This window comes from Acomys minous (assembly GCF_964271855.1).
Source record: "Acomys minous genome assembly, chromosome: 13".
In the NCBI taxonomy this organism is placed as follows: Eukaryota; Metazoa; Chordata; class Mammalia; order Rodentia; family Muridae; genus Acomys; species Acomys minous.
The window spans coordinates 77,688,036-77,708,220 of record NC_140495.1 but is presented as its reverse complement, the minus strand read 5'-3'; the positions used below and the strand labels follow the sequence as shown (position 1 = coordinate 77,708,220).

The window sequence follows — 20,185 nt, the reverse complement described above, 5'->3', positions numbered from 1 at the left end:
TCATATAATTACACATCCAGAGCAGTTGCCGGCAGAGCCATACGAATTCATCATAAAATCAATTCAGTGTCGGAAAACTAAAGAGCAATTTTTCTCTGGTGATACCTAACTATGATGCATTGTGGTTATTGTTACTGAGTGAGAATATATTTCACAAAACAGTCTTTTTATCTTATTTAGTTTTAGGTTAGCATAAAAACTGATGAGTTTTATTGTAAAGTCTTTTCTTGTAATTTTATAACTTATCAGAAAACTGCACTCTCTTTACTTCAGATAATCTTACAGTTGATTGTATAGACTTTACCCCATATGATAAGTTTTTTCTAATATTTAAAGACTTCATTCAAATATTCACATAAATTTCCTAGTATGCTTTTGATCAGATCAAGCAGTGATATTGGACATATGTTATCTGATACCCTATGAGCATATACAGAGGGAGGAAATCCCCCTCAGGAACAGTCATAGGGGAAGGGAATAAGGGGAAAATGGGAGGGAGGGAAGAATGGGAGGATACAAGGGATGGGAAAACCATTGAGATGTAACAAGAATAAATTAATAAAAAAATTTTTTTAAATTACATGGCCAGAAACATGTAATTTTGTTTTTTACTGTCTTTACATGAGCACATCTTACATTTTACAAAAGTGATATTTGGGAAGCGTATCACTGGACTCTGAGCTGGCTGATGTTTGCCTTAGTCTGAGCCCTCTCAATTTACAGGTTGAAAACCATTACGTGAGACAAAAGTTAAGACACCTCCAGCTTCAAACTCCAGTGTCAACCAAATAATCAAGAGAGTCACAACATGCTAAATTCAGCACAATGTCATGCAAATTTCCTGCCATAACTTGTGAGGTAAGGAATCTCCTGTTTACAAATGAGGAAAGTTCAAGGCAACAAAAATGCATGGAAACTGAAGTTCCCATAAAAGTCTTCTGAATTTTTTCCAGGTTCTATTCTTCTGCCCAGAAGCCAAAGGCCCAAGCCAGTCTTCTGTCCTTGCATGAGGCAACTAAAAGGGAAGATTTTGTGACAAAAGCAGACATAATTTACTGAGGTCCTAACCAGAAAAATCCACTAATAAGAGCCCAGAGATGCTGAAGTGCATGCCTCATACTCAACAAGATGCTTTTCTTTTAAAGAAAAGGAGTTGGTCCTGATAAAGAATACCTTTTAGGGCTAAAAGATGGCTCAGTGGTTAAGAGCATTGACTGTTCTTCCAGAGGACCCAGGCTCAATTCCCAGCACCCACATGGCAGCTCCCAACTGTCTATAGCTCTAATTCCAGGAGATCCAACATCTTCACACAGATATACATACAGGCAAAATACCAATGCACATAAAATAAAAACATTTTTTAAGAATTCATTTTAACCAGGTATGGTGGCACACACTTTTAGTCCCAGCACTCAGAAGGCAGACATGGGCAGATCTCTGAGTTCAAGGCCAGCCTATTCTGCATAATGAGTTCCAGAACAGCTAGGGATACAAAGAGAAACACTGTCATATTTTTTTTCTGTCTTTAAAAAAAAAATATGTTTTATCCTGTATTTTGAGTTTTCTCGTCTATAATATATAATCAGACTATAGACACTGCTATAATAGCTGAAACAAATTTACTGGATCCCCAGGGCTATCCCACTCCAGTAGAACACAATTATTCTTAATCTTGGAATTGTACTCAGCTACAGTATAAATGATGTCCTGATGAAAATCCTATTGATTACATAGTCCTTACAATATTACCAGGTGAACGTTTATTATTACCTTTATCACAGTCACACAAAGATTAGGTGATTTGCTCAGGTCTTTATGATGGGCAAGTAAGAATTCAAACCTAAGCCACTTTATTTATGATATTTCCCACATTGTTACAGCCAAACACTTGACCTAAATCAAATTCCATTCCTGTTACATAATGTTACCTATTAAACTCATAAAACATGCTTTATTTCCTCCTTATATGTTCTCTTTTGGTAATTTTTAAATACTTTTTTGAATAACAGCTAAAACCATCTTTTTTTCATGTCACTAGAAGCTCTGAGGGGTGATGTTGCAGCCTGCTGTACACAAGGTGAAATCAAAGATGTGAAAATAAAACACAACCCAGAAAGACTCCTGCAATGTAGTGCAGGCAAAAGTGTTTTCATAGCAGTTGAAGTCTTTCATAATATGAGGAATTAAATATTCCTAGGTCACCCTAGGTCAGGGACAGCAGAATCTATTTCCACAGCTAACAGACAGAACCAGTGGACCAGGACTGAAGAGAGGCAGGTGCTCCCTCTAGGGAGGAGCTGCCAGTGGTTCTGTCTGCAAAATGCCTGTCAAAGCATTGCCCCAAAACTGTCAGTTCCACACATTGCCAAAGCAGTCCAGAAACAAGGATTCGGTTAGCATTTTTATCTAGTAGAGAAAACATCCTTGTTTGTCCTGAAGTCTTATAAATTAGATAAATAGATGATAGATAGATAGATAGATAGATAGATAGATAGATAGATCAATCGATGATAGATAGACAGACAGATAGATAGATAGATAGATAGATAGATGATAGATCAATCGATGATAGATAGACAGACAGACAGATAGATATAGAGAGATAGATGATAGATAAAAATAATCTATGCAATTTGTTCATGATCACCCCTACTTCCTTCCTAATCTCTCCTGCCCCCATCTTGCTGAAAAGCATGGGTTTTTTTTTCAGTTTCACTTTTCTAGACTTGTAAATGTTGTGAACTAATTTAGCATGAAAGATAAGGAATGAAGAAGAAACGTTTCTCAACCTTTTCACAACTGGAGAATGGGTGAGTCTACAGGGCTCTTAGGCACACTACACTGTGATAATCCTGCCTCTTCCCCAGCGACAGTACTTAGTGTGACACTGAAAACAAGTGATGCTCAAAACACCTAGTCAATCACACAAGATGATAACAGTTTAAGAGTATATTACAGGGCTAGGGAGCTGGCTCATCAACTAAGACTGTTTGGTGTCCTTGCAGAGGACAAGAGTTCAGTTCTCAGCACCCACCTCAGGTGGCTCACAACCACATGTATCTCCAGTTTTAGGTAATCTGACTCTCACTTTTAGCCTCCACAGGGGAAGAACACATAAACATATGCATATATGCATATATAAACATATGCATAGATATGCATACACATGCTCATGCACATAAACATATAGATAAAAAAGAAAGCCTTTTTAAAAAAAGAACCAGAGGTGTCAGAGATACATGTAAACAAGAATACAGCCCACAGAATCAGCTGAATGGAACACATGGGTACTTGCAGTGATCAGGTAGCTTGTAGGGGTCTGACCTAGGTTCTCTGCATATATATTATGGCTGAATAGCTTGGTGGTTTTTTGGGTTTTGTTTTGTTTTTTTTTTTTTTTTGGTTTTTGTTTTTTGTATTTCTTTCAGGAATCCTAACAGTGGGAACAGGAGCTGTGCCTGGCTCCTTTGCTACTGGTGGTACCCTTTTTCTCCTACTGGGTTGCCTTGTCCAGCCTTGCTGAGGTGAGATGCGCTTGGTCTGACTGTAGCTTGTTTTGTTGTGTTTGGTTGATGTCCCTGGGAGGCCTGCTCTTTTCTGAGAGAAGGCAGACAGGGAGTGGTTCTGGAACAGAGGGGAAATGGGGGGGAGGGGAGGTGGCGGGAGGAGTGAAAACTGCAGTCAGGAAAAGGTACAACAAGAAAAAAAAACCATACACCTAGTGTATGCCAGTTCACTCTTAGAAGCTTTATATATGTTAATTTATTCTCAAACAATCCCTTGAAGTGTGCATTACAGGCTGAGGAAAACTATATCAAAGAATGAAGGGGTTAGCCCCAAATCACTTATCACATATGCTGGAACTAAGATATGGACCCAATTAATTGAATGCAGAGTACCAAGTATTTAATTGACAGTTAATGAACCCACCAAGCACAATTGGAGTCCAGGGTGCTGGAACACTGGAGCTAGGTGCTAGAAGGTCTATTGCAAAGTTACTATCGTTAATGAATAATAAGGAGGTTTCAAATGCCCCAGAGGACCAGAACAGCTAAGGGAAGTTTTTAATTTCGTTTTATTTTCCTTGGAAGGGGGCCACAAAGAAACTCCTCTGAGTTGTTCTCAGTCCTATCTGTTTATCAGTGTTTTGCCATTTGTGAAGCAGTCAGATGTGCAGCTGTTCCTGATTGTGTCATTGTGTTAGACAAGCAGTGACTGGTGGGCATTAACTGTTGAAGGGGTGGTGACTCGTGGTTATCTTTACATGGGTAACACAAGTCTCCATTCTAAGTACTCTCATGGGCCATGGGCCAGCCTCAGCATGGCCTTCAGTGTCCCATTTGAATAGCTATAGGTTCTCAACACAATACACTGACAGACCCTTTTAGGAGATAGGGGCATTAAAAATAGGGCTAGGATTTTCCAAGGGACTAAAATGGCCAGCATACATGTCTGTAGGCTCTACAGTACTTTTGTCATTAGGTAGGTAGCCCAGTATTAAAACATTTTACATTTTTCAAGCATGGGGACAAAAGGTCGCCAGCTCAATCCTTATCATCAAAAAACAAAAGATATTTGAGCCGAGTATAGAAAACGTGTGAAGAAAACCAGATGGCAAGGATGTGAATGAAAGCACAGGTAGGCAATTTTGGGATGGTGAATGGGCACAAATAGACAAATCTAATTCATCTTAATTTGTATAAATCTCAAGATTCCACCACAGCAGGGTTGTTTGATGCTTGGCCATTTCCATGAGCTCTTCCTGTCATCTCGTGGTCTCCAATAGCTATGAAGAGCATTCTGTGTTGCAAGCCGTTTCCATGGTCCTTATTTCACTCATTGTCTCTCTCCAGAACTTTATTCCTATGGCTCAACAGAATTCCGTCATTGTGAATTTCAGCTTGCTCCCTTGACCAAACTAGAGAGCCTTAACCTGAAGAAATTCTGTCAAGCATTAAACTCAAACCCTAATTCAACCTAAAAATTTCCCTTCCAATATAATAACCAATGCTATTTAGCTTATAATTAGCACTGGTTTCATTTATCCATTTTTAGTTTTCTTTAACAGTTACCTTTTTAATGTCAGTACTTTATAAGCCACAGTTTGAAGTAAAGCCATCAAAGCATTTGCCGAGCACTCTAATTATATTATTATGATAGGCTCATGAAGAGATAAACAAGGTTTAAAAAATAATTGTCACCAAGTTTTCTTCTCTGCTACAAATACTGTACTCAAGGATCAATAGTCATCAAAGTTATTAAGAATATGTCAAAAAATAAATGATATTCCTCTAGTCAGCTTAAAATGTGTTAGCCAAGGAAAGGGGGAGGAAAATATTGACTGAATAAATACAGGCAGGAACACACTGTACACTTACATCAGCTCTTCTAAACATAGGTATTATTGGCCCAAGATCCCTGCTCTAACAACTTGGTTTAATAATCTCCCTATGTACTGTGAGTCCATCACCACTGGCAATCTACCAATGGAATCTTGCGGCAGCCTAGAGAAAAACTGAAAGGGTTATTGTATTACGATGTTTCTTTTCAGTGAGTTCACAATTTAGAAACAGGTACTTCTGCTGCGCTTGGTGGTTGCGCCTTTTGTACCAGCGCTGGGGAGGCAGGGGTCAGTGAGTCTCTGTGAATTGGAAGTCTGTCTGAGTTCCAGGCCAGCCGGGGATACTCAGTGAGACCCCAGCTCCAATAGTAGTTATAACAACAACAATAATAATAATAACAATAACAACAATAAATAGTGGTGGTGGTGGTGTTAGTAGTTGTGAATAAGAACTGCTTCAGTTACTCATTCTTGTCGCCTGAGTCCCCACAGCTTTCCTCACTCTCCCTGCAACCAATGGTGCCCCCTTTCCTACGGCTGCTACTCCGGTACCTTCATAAATCACAATGATAATCACACAACTGCTTTGTTGAAGCTCCATCCACGGTTCTCCATCGCTTTTCGAAAAAAATTCAAATTACTGTTCTCTGAGGCCCAAGATCATCCAGCCTCATCAAGTTTTGCAGCTTCTGCATCTGGTCTTTTCTTAAATAAACCCCATCTCCACCTTTTCCAACTACTTTTTCTCATCCCCTCTGCCTGTGGGTCCTTCTTTCCTGTTCTGGACACATCTAAACACTAATCCTGCATATGGTTGGCTATGGCCCCTTTGCGAGGTAGGTAGATATGGAAGGCTTGAAATTACAACTTTTACTTTAGTTTCTTTTCCCTGTTTTCCAGACACCAGCCCCAACCTTCAGACTGCTTGCTCTGACCCCTAAGTGTTCCCACTTTCTCTGATATCCCTCTCCCTGTGCATCTGCTCACAGACATCATCCCTAAGCCTGTCTGCTTTCTTGACCTCTAACTCAAAAAGTGTTTTTCTTCCTTTTATTCATCTCTCTCCTCCTGGCAGATCTCCAGCTTGATTGTCTTATTGTTCTTTTTGTTGTTGATGATCTTTTCACTCAAACTCCAACAAAGCTGTACCCAGGCTTCCTTCATTTTAAAATGAAAATAATTAAATTATTTAAAGTAAAATATCTGTAAAACTAAGAACCTGTAAAAGGGCCCTGCAGTCTCTTGTGACAATGTAACTCAAAAGTGACTGGTGTGCTTATTTGAAAGGAAGAACTTACAAAAGATGATTTACCTGCTTTCTTATGAATCTTTACTTAAAATAAGTAAAATTGCAGATTGTCACCATCTCCAACACGATCCTCTGATATATGTATACACTGAAGAATGGGTAAGGCAAGCCATTTAACATGTGCATTATCTCACACATATTTTGCTTTTCGACCATTTGAAAACCCACTCTGTTAGCAGTCTTCAAACATACAATTATGTTTATTAACTGCAGCCGTCACAGTGTGCAGTAGACCTTGTGCACTTCCCCTTCTTGTCTGGCAGACGTTTCTGAGTCCCTTTACCTCCCAGACTCTGGGACCTGCCAGCTCAATGTCCATTAGTACAAGTTCAAAATTTTAACCTCATATATAAATGCCATTTGTCTTTCTGTATTTGGCTTCTTACATTTACTTTGATATCCTCAAGGTTTATCTATGTTATAGCAAGTGTCACAATTTCCTTTTCTTCAATGCTAAGTAGTATTGTGTGTGTGCACATAGGTGTGTGCATTTTATATATACCCGTATATATACATTTTCTTTGTTTACTTACTCAATAATTCTTAGGTTGATTCCATATGTTGGCTATAATTAACAATACTGCAATATGAGCCACATGCACAAAACCAATAATGATAATGATAATAATTAATTTCACTGTGGTGGTTTGCATGAAAATGGCCCCCATAGGCTCATAAACTTAAATGCTTGTTTCACAGTTAGTGGAACTGTTTGGAAAGGATTAGGAGGCATAGTCTTGATGAATGAGGTGTGTCACTTTGGTGGGCTTTGAGATTTCAAATTCCCAGGTAGTGCTCTCTGTCTCTCTGTCTCTGTCTCTGTCTCTGTCTCTGTCTCTGTCTCTCTCTGTCTCTGTCTCTGTCTGTCTCTGTCTCTCTCCCCCCTCTCTCTCTCTCTCTCTCTCTCTCTCTCTCTCTCAAGATGCAAGCTCTCAGCTACTAATCCTACATAATGCCTGCCTGCCTGCCAGCTCCTAGGCTCCCTGCTGTGATTGTTTTGTAATCTAACCTTCTCTAATTAGAGTCTCCAGATGAAATACTTTCCCTTATAAATTGGGTCATTGCGTTGGTCCTAGTGATCCGTGGTGGCATCAGCAAAGTAACTAAGACAGCTATAATGAGCACAGAAGTGCAGGTATCCTTTCACACAAATGTCATACATTCAATTGTAAAGCCCAGTAGTGGAATCACTGTATCATGAGAGTAGCAATGTCTTTAATGGGAAGTTACAATTTATTATTAGCTTTGGGACCTAATCATAATACTACCCACTACTAATTTCTTCATTTCAATTGATAAACCACATAGTACCCTTCTGGAATTCTTATGTAATGTTGTTAACTAACTTTCACTATCATTAAAACACCTTTCTTTAATCTACATGCTTTTCTATCCAGACTTGAGGACAATGATTAGTTCTGTCTAAGCATTGCCATCCTGAAAGTGCCAGGAATGTATTTAACATAGAAGATGGCATGTCCAGCCCAACAAGCTGGTGAGCAGATGCCATCTCAGGCATCTCTGAGAACACAGCAAAGAATACCTACAATAGAAAATTCTGTACCAGGAAACTCTATATAAACAACAACTTCAACAAAGGAAAATTTTTTTCTAAAAATCTGAACACTTGTTATTTCTCATAATATGAAGGCAAATGGTAAAGAAAGAAAAGTAATAAAGAGAGCAAGAAATTCAACTGATTCCCTGCACTTTTGCTAGTTTTAATGTTTTCATGAGTGAAGTGGAACTTAAAAGAAAAATCGTGACTTTAAAAGTGAAAAAAATATATATACATCTTCACAAAGTAAAGTAAAGGTTTGGTGGATGAGAGAAAGACAGCAAATATGTTTCAAAAACTACATTTCAAAAAGTAAAAAAATTAGGAGCTGGAGAGATAGCTCAGCAGGTAAGTGCACTAGCTCCTGCTCTAGACAACTGAGGTTTGATTCTCAGCAACCACATGTGGCTCACAACCATCTGAACCTCCATTTCCAGGGAACACAGCTATCTCTTCTGCTTTCCTGGGGCACCAGGCACATACAAGGTATACAAATATACATGGAGGCAAAAGGTGAGAAATAATGTTTTAAATTTTAGATATATATTCAGTATATATATATATATATGATACTAGGCTTTTTGTTACAGGTTGAAGAGCTAAGACTGTTATTGAACTGTCAGGAAGATATCAGCTAGTAAACTATTGCAAATAAAAACATGAGACCTAATAAACAAGAACTGTTTCAGTCTGTGATTTTAAAAAAGCCTACTACCTATATAACTGGAGTATTGTCTTTAACGGCTAAAATAGACACATGCACTTAGGAAAAGCTATGTGGATCACAAAAAAAGAAAGAAAGAAAAGAAAATGTGCTTTTTCTGATCAATGTTGTTTAGAATTTGGCTGAATATGTGGTTTTTTGGCACCAAGACTAAGACTAAAAACAGTTCATGTCACTGACATCCTGGCAAAATGTGTTTGGGTTGGGGAAGTACCCAGCCTAAGGGATTTCTTCACACGCACCATCTGCCCATCTGAACTGGTGGAGCCTCTGTTCAGCTGCCATTCTTTGATTTGGCTTCACGCTGTCTGGTGTGGAGGCAAAAGCCGGCCCTGCTCTGAACTTTACTTAACTGGAAAAGGAATGTCATCCTCAGTCTCTTGCCCTCTTCTCATACACATTTCTCTTCCTCAGATTATAATCCTATATCAGAAACGATGAAGGGAGTTTCTCAGTGGAGAGCCAGGTGAATGCGGTGGTGCTTCGTTGTGTTTATCTAACACCGTATTCTATTCAAGTTGCCAAGAAGTTTTCAAAGCATAGTGACACATGCCTGTAATCTGGCCAGTGAGACACTGAGGTACGGGTAGTGCGAAATATGAAACCAGCCTGGGCTTCATAGTGAAACCCATCTCTGACAGAGAGAGGAGAGGAGGGGAGGGGAAGAGAGGGAGAAGGGGAGAGGGACAAGGAGGAGTTCTCACAAAGATAGATGTCTCTAGAAAACGGTGCTTTAAAATCGTGTTGCAGCCAGTAGGTGGTGGCACATGCCTTTAATGCCAGGGAGAGGCAGAGGCAGGTGGATCTCTGTGATTTCGGGGCCAGCCTGACCTATGAGTTTCACGACAGCTAGGGCTACACAGAGAAACCCTATCTCAGAAAACAAACAATCAAATCATGTTGCTGGTTTTCCATCTTCCTAAATTAAACAATCAACACGTGATCAAGACTGCTCTTAGCGTGTAGGTCAAAATACTTTTCATCGAAGCTGAGACAAGAATCCTGGACTGAAATAGTGAAACCTACGCTAAGGTAGGAAACACAATGCCTCCGCGGACTAGCGGAAGTGAAATGTAAGAAGGAAGGTGATGCAAAGGCCCCACTCACTTTCCTTTCCTAAGCCTCATTTACATATGCAAATTCGCTTTTTGAAAAACCTGTTCTCCAAACTTCCATGCCCCTGCTCAGCTGCTGCTTTCATAGGCCTGAGGCTGCAGGCTAAGCCAGGCCTCCTGCTGAGTGAATCTCTCTGCCTGGTACAGCTTTGCCAGGTTTCTGTGTGGAAAGTGGGTTCATCCCTATCTCCCTCCCAAAGCACAGTGCTCTTATTTGTCATACGGAGAACATACCCGATTCTTACACAGACTTGCTTCTTCCACTAGATGGGAAAGCACAGACCATGTCTGCTCTCTGTATGTCACTACCTCATGCACAATGCACTGGCTGGCCAAGTTCAACTTCCTTTATTTAGTTTATAGAAAAGCTCATTCCTCTGAACTTGACAATAGCTTACTTCCAAGGCCACACTATAGTCTTCCAAAAATGTTCTGTTGGAAACACGGTGCTAAAAATTTGGGTCCACACACATGAAGAAATGGTGAGAAAATGAGACGTGCTCACGACTGATTACCTTACCACGTTCCTGACCCATCAATTTCTGTCACTGCCTAACATGTGCCGTGTTTCAACCAAATAATTCACACACACACACACACACACACACACACACACACACACTTCTCATCTTTAGTCATTTAACCCTAAAGCCATTCTTACAAAGAATAAGAATGTGACAGAACATGCTTTGTGAAAAGCAAAGACCATTCTCTAGCTAGTAACCAAACTTGAGATGAAATTTTAAGTCGTTCTTATTTTTCTAAAACCGAGTACCTAATGAAGTTATTGTAAGTGATTGTTCAAACTAAGCAAGCCTTGCTAAGTGAAAAGTCCAAGTTGTTCAGTTGTTTTAAAAAAAAAACAACTGACTGTGCTGAGCGGAAGGGCGCTTCTTCACAAACTTCTCGGAGGCACACATACAAATCAAGTCACCACGCCCTCATTCCCACTGGTGCTCAGCAAATTTACAGTCATGAAAACCTACACTGTCAGTACTTTGGTAAGTAATATTTGGTTATTAGCTTCATACCTCCTGTGGAAGGTCCCCTTCATCATTCATCTCAACACGTTTTTATGCAAATCAGCTGCGGTAGCCACGCTCCCTTCAGCGACGGCTTTCAGGGTGCGTTTATATGTAGACCGCCAACAAACAGCATCGGATGATGAATCCCACAGAGATTCTTTCCAGGGGGATCCAGCAGGTAATAAAAGATAAACATCAGACTCTGTCGTGCCCAAGGCACAGCGTGTGAGAAATACTCTGGAATAGCCTGGTGGCAAATGCTCATTTCTGCCTGGCTCCCTGCAAACAAAGGGACACAAAGCTTAAAATTGTGTTGATTGACCTTTTTTCACCCCCTCCTCCAACCTAGCGAATATTTGTTATATAACAATCGTATTCTGGAATGAATCCTATTGTACTAATCAGATGGTGAAACATTTTGTAGACAGCTGCAGTATCAAAGCCCAGAGACAAAAATACAAATGGAAAAGCCGGGCGCTCTGAGTGACCTAGATTCGTACCAGTGGCAAAGATGTGCTCACTTCTAATTCACTCACTTGTTTTCCGTTGTGGCAACTGTCCTGCCTCCAGATTGGGCTGGCCCTGTCTTCTCTCACTACACTAAGGCGATCTTTCCTTAGCCTTCCTAACACACCCGGGCCGGTCCTCACTGTCCTCACTACGCATGAAGTCTTCAGGCTGCCTGCCCCACAGGACCCTTGAATGCAGTCCTGAGTCCACCGGGAGCAGTGGATAACACTTTCTCCATAGTACTCAAGGGAGTATAAAGCCCATTTCCTCTGCCCCCAACAGCAACTGTAGATGTAGTTTGCTAGTTTCTTCTGAATCAAACCAAATGCACTAGTGAGCATATATTCTCCAAGACCGGGCACTGCTCTCCAGATCTTCTTGGCTTGACAAAGCCTTTGCCACTCAGTCACAGCATTATCTGGCTTCAAAAGCTCTATTTCCTGAGGACAATGACCACTGTTCTTGTTTGCCTCTCGTAGCCCTGCTCTTGCCTACTGGCAGTGCCTCTGTTCCCTGCTGGCTGCTCTGCACTTGGTCTTGCTTTAGACCTAGCCTTGATGCTGGTGCTCACCTGGGATAGCATCCTGAAAGTCTTCCCCCAACAGACTTTCCCAAGAAAAGCATCTCCACCTCCCATGGAGTGTTCGTCATGCTTGGGTTCCCTTTCCCTCCTCCTCAGCCGGGGTGTTTCATTTTCACCATGCCTTGTGCCAGAGTCTCACCCAGGCTTCTTGTCAATTCTCATCTCTTAAAACTATTTCTTCCAGGACTTAAAATAGGCACTATTATTCCATGGGAAAATGTCTGTGAAAAAAATTCTAAAATGCTTCTTTATGTCAGGAAAAACAGCTGTCGAAGGTGGATTACATGTTAGGATATAGTTTCTCATATTTATCTGTTTACTTACGGAGATGCACACAGCACAGTGCACACGTGGTGTCCATAGAGCATCTTGTGGGAACCAGTTCTCTGCTTCCACTACACAGGTCCCGGGGACTGAACACAGGTCCACCAGGCTTGGTGGCAGGTGCCTTTTCTCACTGAGCCATCTCATGTCCTCACATCTTCCTATTAGGCTATTTTTAGAGTCAAATCTTTCCTTTAGTTCAGTGTGTCATTTCTCCTGGGAGTTTGTTATCTTTTTTTCATTGTCTTTATCCTATTTTAGAAATAACTTCACCCCATGGGTTTCTTTTCTACCCTTTCCTGAGCTCTTGATTTCAGGTCAGATAACTAGTATCATTTATGTCCATTTTTCTAAACTTAAATCAATCCTGATTTAAACAAATTTACAAGTAATATTTTATGGAGACCCAATGTCGGATTATTCATTATTTGAAGGCATTTTTCTGAAATTGTGTAGTCATTATTTTATGTTTGTATACTCGACTCTTTTTCTTTAGTTTCTTTGTCTTTCCACTAGTTTATCTTTGTCTTTGTTTTCAATTCTATGAATTTCAATATCTTCCCAGTTTACTATCTGTGGGAATTAAACACAGAGCAGAAGGCTTGGCAGCAAGCACCTTTACTCACTATCTGTCCACCCCTCCTTATAGATTTTAATAACTTATTTAGTTTACAGAACAGAGATGAAGTAAAAAAAAAACATGTGCAATGCTTTGAAATATAGTCATTCTTTATGTGAAAAACCACAGTCTAAATGCCTCTACTTCTATCCACCGCTATACCTTTTTCTTTAATCCTCCAAACAGGAATTAACCTTATTTTTAGTATTCAAGATAATAGAAATAATATGAAAGACAGAGTTTTTGTATCCTAACGAATCTATAAACAGCCATATTTTATTGAACTGCCTATTTTTTCATTACAAGGGTTTGCATGTCACATGCAGAGCATTTGTTGCTGTATATATGACACCACAATAACATATCAAGCTAGAGAAGCCTTCACTCAGGGCTTCCCATGGCCAGTTACAGCATCCGTTCTGTTCAGGCTTTCACTCCGTTATGCTTGCTGCCTGTGGACTTCACTTCTAATCGTCTGAGAAATGTTCTCCTACATGTTACATACAGTCTTTTCCCTTACTCTGTACTGCAGATTATTTTAAAAGCAGCCCCTTTCTAGGTCCGTCCCCACTAGTGAAGCTATGTAACTACTAAAAGTAAATTGCGTTTTTCAAAGTTGTTCTTCCCAGTTGTACCAGTTATTCTAATGTGCAGTTTAATGAAATAATTTATGGCAATGCATTAGGACAAAAGTATCTCTTACATTCTAAGAGACTAGAAATTTTGCTGGACCTCACAGCAGCCAGAATTAATGTACCTTAAGGTCACTTAAGACTAAAGACTGCTATCTTACTGTGTGCTCACTCTGCTTGTTTAACCTGTCTTTTAAAAATAATAATAATGTAACTAGCAGTCTTACTTACCTTGGATTTCTCATGTAATCAGCTTTTACAACCTAACCTTATGCTGAGCTGTAATCTTACATTATGTACTCTTCCACGTCCCTGAACCAGACTAAGACAGACATGATTTAATAATTATTTGCTGAAAACAGCAAAAGAAGAGGTTCAAATCTTTCTTCTAAAACAACTACCCTTCAAAAATACTGAACATGATATTTGGATATCAATCATAGACAATGATGTTTGTAGTATTATTTGTTATTTCAGGCAGGTGGGGTCAGTTGGAGCCAGTGACTCAGTTCCTTTTAAGACTCTATTGAAGATTTCTGTGAAGTATCTCATTTCTTCCTCCTGTGATGCTTTCTGTGGTGTCGCTTTATCAGGGACAGACTTGCAAGACAACCACAGGCAGGCACCGCTTCAGACTCATACAACACACAGACGAAGGATGGGAGACACAGGACCATGAAGTCAAGAATTCAAATCTGAATTCATTTTTGGTTAGGGGATGCCAAAGAGGAAGTGCTTTGATTTTTGTTCCTTAATGTGACAAATTAGTGGTGACTCGGTGTTAATACTACTAACATGTTTAATCCACACATATTTTCAAATGATATTATTTTGTCAAAACTAAACTCAGTGTCATAGAAGGAACTGAAAATTGTACATGCTTAATATTTTTGTAAGATGACTCTACTATGAAGAACTAAAAAAGTTATTACATCAGGATTACCTTACAATAATCTTTAGGAAATAATAACCTTTAAAATCTTCTTTTTTTAAATGATGACAATTTTAATGAACTACAGTAGTAGACTTTCCAAGAAAGAAAACTGGAATTGCTTCAGCAAGTGTCTCTGCAAATACCACAGCTTGCAGAATGTTAATTCAGGTGAGGCAAAAAAGGAAGTGTGGTCCCAGAGGACTCAGTAGCCAGTGTTGTTTCAAACTCCAAGGGTCTGACACCAGATGGTTTATTTCAGGCATATTTAAACACTGCATGATTTGGATGAAAAAAATTCCTAAAATTATTAATTAATTAATCCTATGTGCACACCATGATTGCATGGAAGCTCTTGTAAAGTACAAGCAACATCTCCCATTTCTGGAATGATGACACTATAGACTGGCTGATATAAGCATAAGAGCCTGGGAGCTGGGATGGCCTGGTCATGCATATACCACAGAAGTCACCAGACTGCTCATCACAGTCCTTCCCAGCCTCTGGGTAGAAAACAGGCTGCATGTCGCTCCCTTTGCAGGGACAACCCTGTGTGTTTAACATTCCTGGATCTCCTAGTACTAATCTGTGAGCACAAGGACCTCCGTGCCTCCTATAAGTGGGTATATGTGCGTCAGCCAAGAGCCTAGTAGGAATTAGGGTAAGATCGGGAAGGGAATCAGGCTTTAGAATGCAGAATCAAGTCAGGAGAGATGGTTCAGTAGTTAAGAGCCTGGATTAGAGTTTGGGTCCTAGCGCCCATGTCAACAGCTCAGAACCGCCCATAACTCCAGCTCCAACATCTTCCTCCTGCTCCGGAGAGCATTGCATTCAACACACACTGAGACACACAATCAAAATGCACATGTAAGAATATGTGAATTCATATAAAGTGGGTACTTTTGCCAATCCTTGTGCCTTTGCTTTTTGAAAGCCTAGAAACTAGCACACAGGCTCTTAGGCACTCTTCACTGTCCTGCGTTGTCCGTGAGGAATGGAAAATCATGCATGACCACTTGCTGCCAAATTTCCCGTCTCCCATAGGAGGGTACGGAAGATTTCAAGTTTTCAAGGTTTGGAATAGTTAGCATTTAACAATTTAGGATCTAACAATGCGTATTTAGCACCGTTAAACACTGAAGATGTCAGAAGATCCAGTCTATGTGAGAAAATAGAGGTTTCTTTCTGCAGCAGAAAACAAGTGCTCGTTGAAGGCTTGAGTGTAGTGGATGTAAACATGGTTTTGGTTTGATCTCAAGTGTGGGATGTGAAGCAGACTTCTGTGAGGATGTGTAGTGTTTATCTGCTGGAAACAGACTTGTGAGAGGGCACATGATGTTTGTCTGCTAGAAGAGGAACTGCTTCATTTGAAGGCGTGGTCTTTGCCAGCTGCTCAACATCCTGGTGTGGACTCTGAGAGGAGGTATATATGAGCCTTAAACCAGAGGCGTGGTGTTTGCCTTTTACATCACCTCACATCTCTTGGCTGCTCATCACTTCAAGAAGCTCCTAGGGAGAAACACTCCAGAGAATGCTTCAAGGTTCCGGGTTCCGGCTGCTGCTTTGGTTCCGGCTGCTGTGGTTGCAGTAACTTTTGCTGTTTAATGGGTCTGCTGGAATCCTGACGATGAAGAGTAGAATCCACCCAGGGAACTGAGTCTAAAAAGATCTACTTCTCCTGTCCCCATTACTTGAAGGAGGAAGAAATGCAGAAAAGATGTATTCCATGCAGTGTTGCCTCTTCCTTCTCAAACACTGCTCATTTCATATGAGAGAGAGAGAGAAAAAAAATTCTTAACGAGAAAGACATACTTAAGAAAATATTGAAGGGCAACTTGCAACCTGAACTTCTAGCCAAGAAAGAGGCAACAATATTTTTCTGAAAAGGCCAGTATAAGTATCTTGTATTTCATGGTCATACAATCTCCATTCCCAGACCCCACCTCTGTCACAGTCAGAAGAAGGCGGCCATAGGCAACAGAGAAACAAATGGTTGAGTATCACTGGAATGTTAGTTACTGAAACCAGTGGAAACCAAGCAGAGGCCACTTTGCCTACCCCAACAGAGAATTTGGCCAGCAAGTGCGCATGCTCGTACCCTGTCATCCTCCTGAGAGGCTGTAGTGCTAGTGATTAGCCCATGATGCTGCGGCTGTTTGGCGCGTGCTTGGTGCGTGCTTGGCTGTGCTCTAATTCAGCATTATGTCCTCAGCTTACATAAACAGAAAATGAATGATGATGTGTCCCATTCACGTTATTCAACTCTTGAAAATGAAAATAAACCATTTTAAGAAGTCAAATCAACAAATAAATAGTTTGCTTTTTAAAAATCTCCTTTAATCAAGTCCACACGTCCGATAGTATTCTTATTTACTGGAGTGTCAAATATTCTCTTAACAGTCATAAAAGAAGGCATAAATTATGTCTCTTTAAAGCAGTTTTTTCTTCTAATTGTCTCTGTGTGATTCATAAGGTAAAGTCATTTTCCCTGGAACTATTTATGATTTGTTTTTTAAAAGACAGATTAAAAATACAGTAAGCCACCAGACGCGGTGAGGCATACCTGTAATCCCAACACTCAGGGAGTCAGAGGAAGGTGGAACTCTGTGAGTTCGAGGCTAGCCTGATCTACAAAACAAGTCCAGGACAGCCAAGACTACACAGAGAAACCCTGTCTCAAAAAACAGAAACAAACAAAATCCAACAAATCAGGCTACAAAGATGGCTCATTGGATAAAAGCACTAGCTGCTCTTCCAGAAGACATAAGTTCCATTCCCTGAATCCACATGGTAGTGCAAAACTGTCTGTAACTCCAGTTCTGAAGGATTCAACGTCCTCACACAGACATGCATGCAGGCAAAACATCAATGCACATTCTTAAAAAAAATAGATGATAGAGATAAATAGATACAGAGGTACAGAGATACAGAGATAGGTAGGTAGACAAACAGACAATTCAATAAATCAAATGAATATTTTAGAGCAACTATAATTTTAATCATGGAATGCCATTATATCAATAATTTATGGGGTTGGAGAGATGGTTTGGTGACTGAGAGCACTTCCTGCTCCTACAGAGGGCCTGGGTTTGGTTCACAGCACCTACATCCCTCACCATCCTCTTCTGAACTTCTTGTGTACAAGGCATGTATGTGTTTCCTTTTATACATGCAGGTAGAAGACATATATATATATATATATATATATATATATATATATATATATATATATTAGAAATAAATAAATCTTCACCAAAAATGGTAAGAAAAGAAGAATTTATATGCTGGTCTTGATGCCTTAGGCCTATAATCCCAGTTGCTTTGGAGTTCTCAGGGAGGAACGTCACAAATTCAAGACCTCCCTGGCCTCTAGAGTAGGTTCAAGGACAATCTGAGCAATTTAATGAGACTGTGTCTCAAATTTTAAAAAAAGAAAAAGAAAAGTGGAGTTTCAGGGTGTGGTGATGCACACAGCTAATCCCATGTCTTAGAAGGAAGAGGCAAGTGGATCTCTGTAAGTTCTACACAAGCCTGGTCTACGTACTAAGACCCTGCTACAAAATGAAATAATAAAATAAAACAAATGGCTGGGGAGAGAAGTCCTTGCTTCAAATCTCTAAAATAAACATAAAATATTGAAATAAGATCAATTACTTTATAAATATTTATACACATATTATACGCCATTAGAAAGTTAGCAGTCTTTTACTAGTTCGTTAGTTCATTCCTTCATGTATAGTTTCAGCCCACTGCAGGCATGGCTGAAAGCCGCACCATTGGCCAACTTAAAGGCAGCTACTGCAACCATCTGCTGTGCTTTATTGGATGTGCTACGGGTCTGCAGCCGAATCCATGATGTGGCTGCGGTTTAAAAGTCTTCCTGTTACTTAAAATTAGTTTCCTAGGGGAGAAAGCAAATGTTAGTAAGTGGCCCAAGAGATGCATAAAAGTAGCAGATTGTCAATAAATCTATTTTCAGCATTTTTCATTCGCCAACCTTTGTTCAACACCTCTTGCATCCAGAGAGCCGAGTCAGTCAAGTGATTGCAGCCCCTGAATCACAATGCAGAAGAGCCAAGCCTTTCCCCATCCCTCCTCTGAGACAGCATATGGGGAGACTGCTCAGCTCAAGTACTTCTCTTGCCAAAACCTTGTAATCTAATAGAATAAATCTAGAGAAGAGAGACTGAAATGATTAAAGATATTATGGGATTTGTTTTAGGGGAACAGATTGCAGAAGCTGGAGTTTACCAAGGACCAACAAGGGGAAACGGTATGCTGTTTACTATGAAGTTACTGCGTTCTGATGAATTATTGAACAGGACTGGGGGAGTCAAGGATGTAAATTAGGTAATGGCCTCAATCTAGCCTTTCATTGCAGTGAGTGCAGGAGGAGAAAATGAAAGCACTGTGGTTCTGGTTTGCTTTATGTGTGTGTTACAGTATAACGCACAAAGTATAAAACACAAAGTTTGTGCCTACCTTGAGGAGACTGGTAAAGAAATTAGATAACAACAATCTTGATGGGAAAAAGGAGTTGACTCATAAGGCAAAGCCACAGAAGAAAATAGCTTTCCCTCAGTTACAAACCTGTGTTTTAGGCCACTATACAGCCATGACAGCAGTGGAAGAAGGATACTTCTACCTGATTATTCTTGGGGTCTGTTTACAATCATTTTAACTTAGCATTGTCAGAGGATATGTATATATTCTTACACATTCCTGAATTTGCCACAAAATTTCATAATGTAAATTAAGTCAGTTATAACAAGTTATGTAAGGAACTCCCAACCTTGAATATTATTTAATTTTTTTAAAAAACCAAGCTATATTTTAGACAACAAAGAAAAATGTCACTAAGACATTTAATTTCAATACCTTCCTTATGACTCTTAATTTAACAGGACCTTCATGTGGAAGGAAAAAAGCAACTCTGACATACATGTAATACAGAACGCATGTACCCACTGCCCACACACACACCAAACACACCATTAATTGATCAGTCTGTCAATGTAATAGGAGGAAGAAGAGGAGGAAAAGGAGCAGGAAGATAAGGATAAAGGGGAAGAGGTGAAGGAAGAAGGGGTAGGAAGAAGAAGAAGAAGAAGAAGAAGAAGAAGAAGAAGAAGAAGAAGAAGAAGAAGAAGAAAATTTTCTCTATCTCCTGATCAGCTTTCTTCCTTTCATTCAGTCCAGGACTCCAGCAACGAGATGGAGCCACCTGAGGCTTCACATTTCACATCTCAATTAGTCTAATATAGATAACCCCTGGAGGGCATTCTGGAGACTGACTTGACCTGTGCACTCCTTTACAGCATGCCCAGACACTTGTCTCTTGAGCGATCTTGGGTCCCCGTCAAGTTGCCAGGAGTAAGTATCACAGATGAGGGTGATCGAAGGGTCTTCCAAACCCCCCCAAAACAGCTGTCTACTCTTCAGCCCTTCCTCTTGCCTGCTCTCCTTGGTTTAGAGAACTGAGTCCAGACCCTTGAACATGGCTAATACTAACTC

The 20,185-nt window shown here is 40.1% G+C and overlaps 2 protein-coding genes across 2 annotated transcripts in view; both read right to left on the bottom strand.

Moving 5' to 3' along the window:
• Positions 1-11,182, bottom strand: part of LGSN (lengsin, lens protein with glutamine synthetase domain) — a 31,388-nt gene extending 20,206 nt beyond the window's left edge. Inside the window, exon 1 of the mRNA XM_084752405.1 lies at positions 11,079-11,182. Within this exon, the coding sequence (XP_084608531.1) occupies positions 11,079-11,108 (30 nt within the window). The 5' untranslated portion in view covers positions 11,109-11,182. The remainder of the gene's footprint in view (positions 1-11,078) is intronic.
• A 7,300-nt stretch (positions 11,183-18,482) lies between these two features.
• Positions 18,483-20,185, bottom strand: part of LOC311582112 (uncharacterized protein) — a gene marked incomplete at its 5' end in the record, with an annotated part of 156,129 nt that continues 154,426 nt past the window's right edge. Inside the window, one exon of the mRNA XM_084754865.1 lies at positions 18,483-18,572. The remainder of the gene's footprint in view (positions 18,573-20,185) is intronic.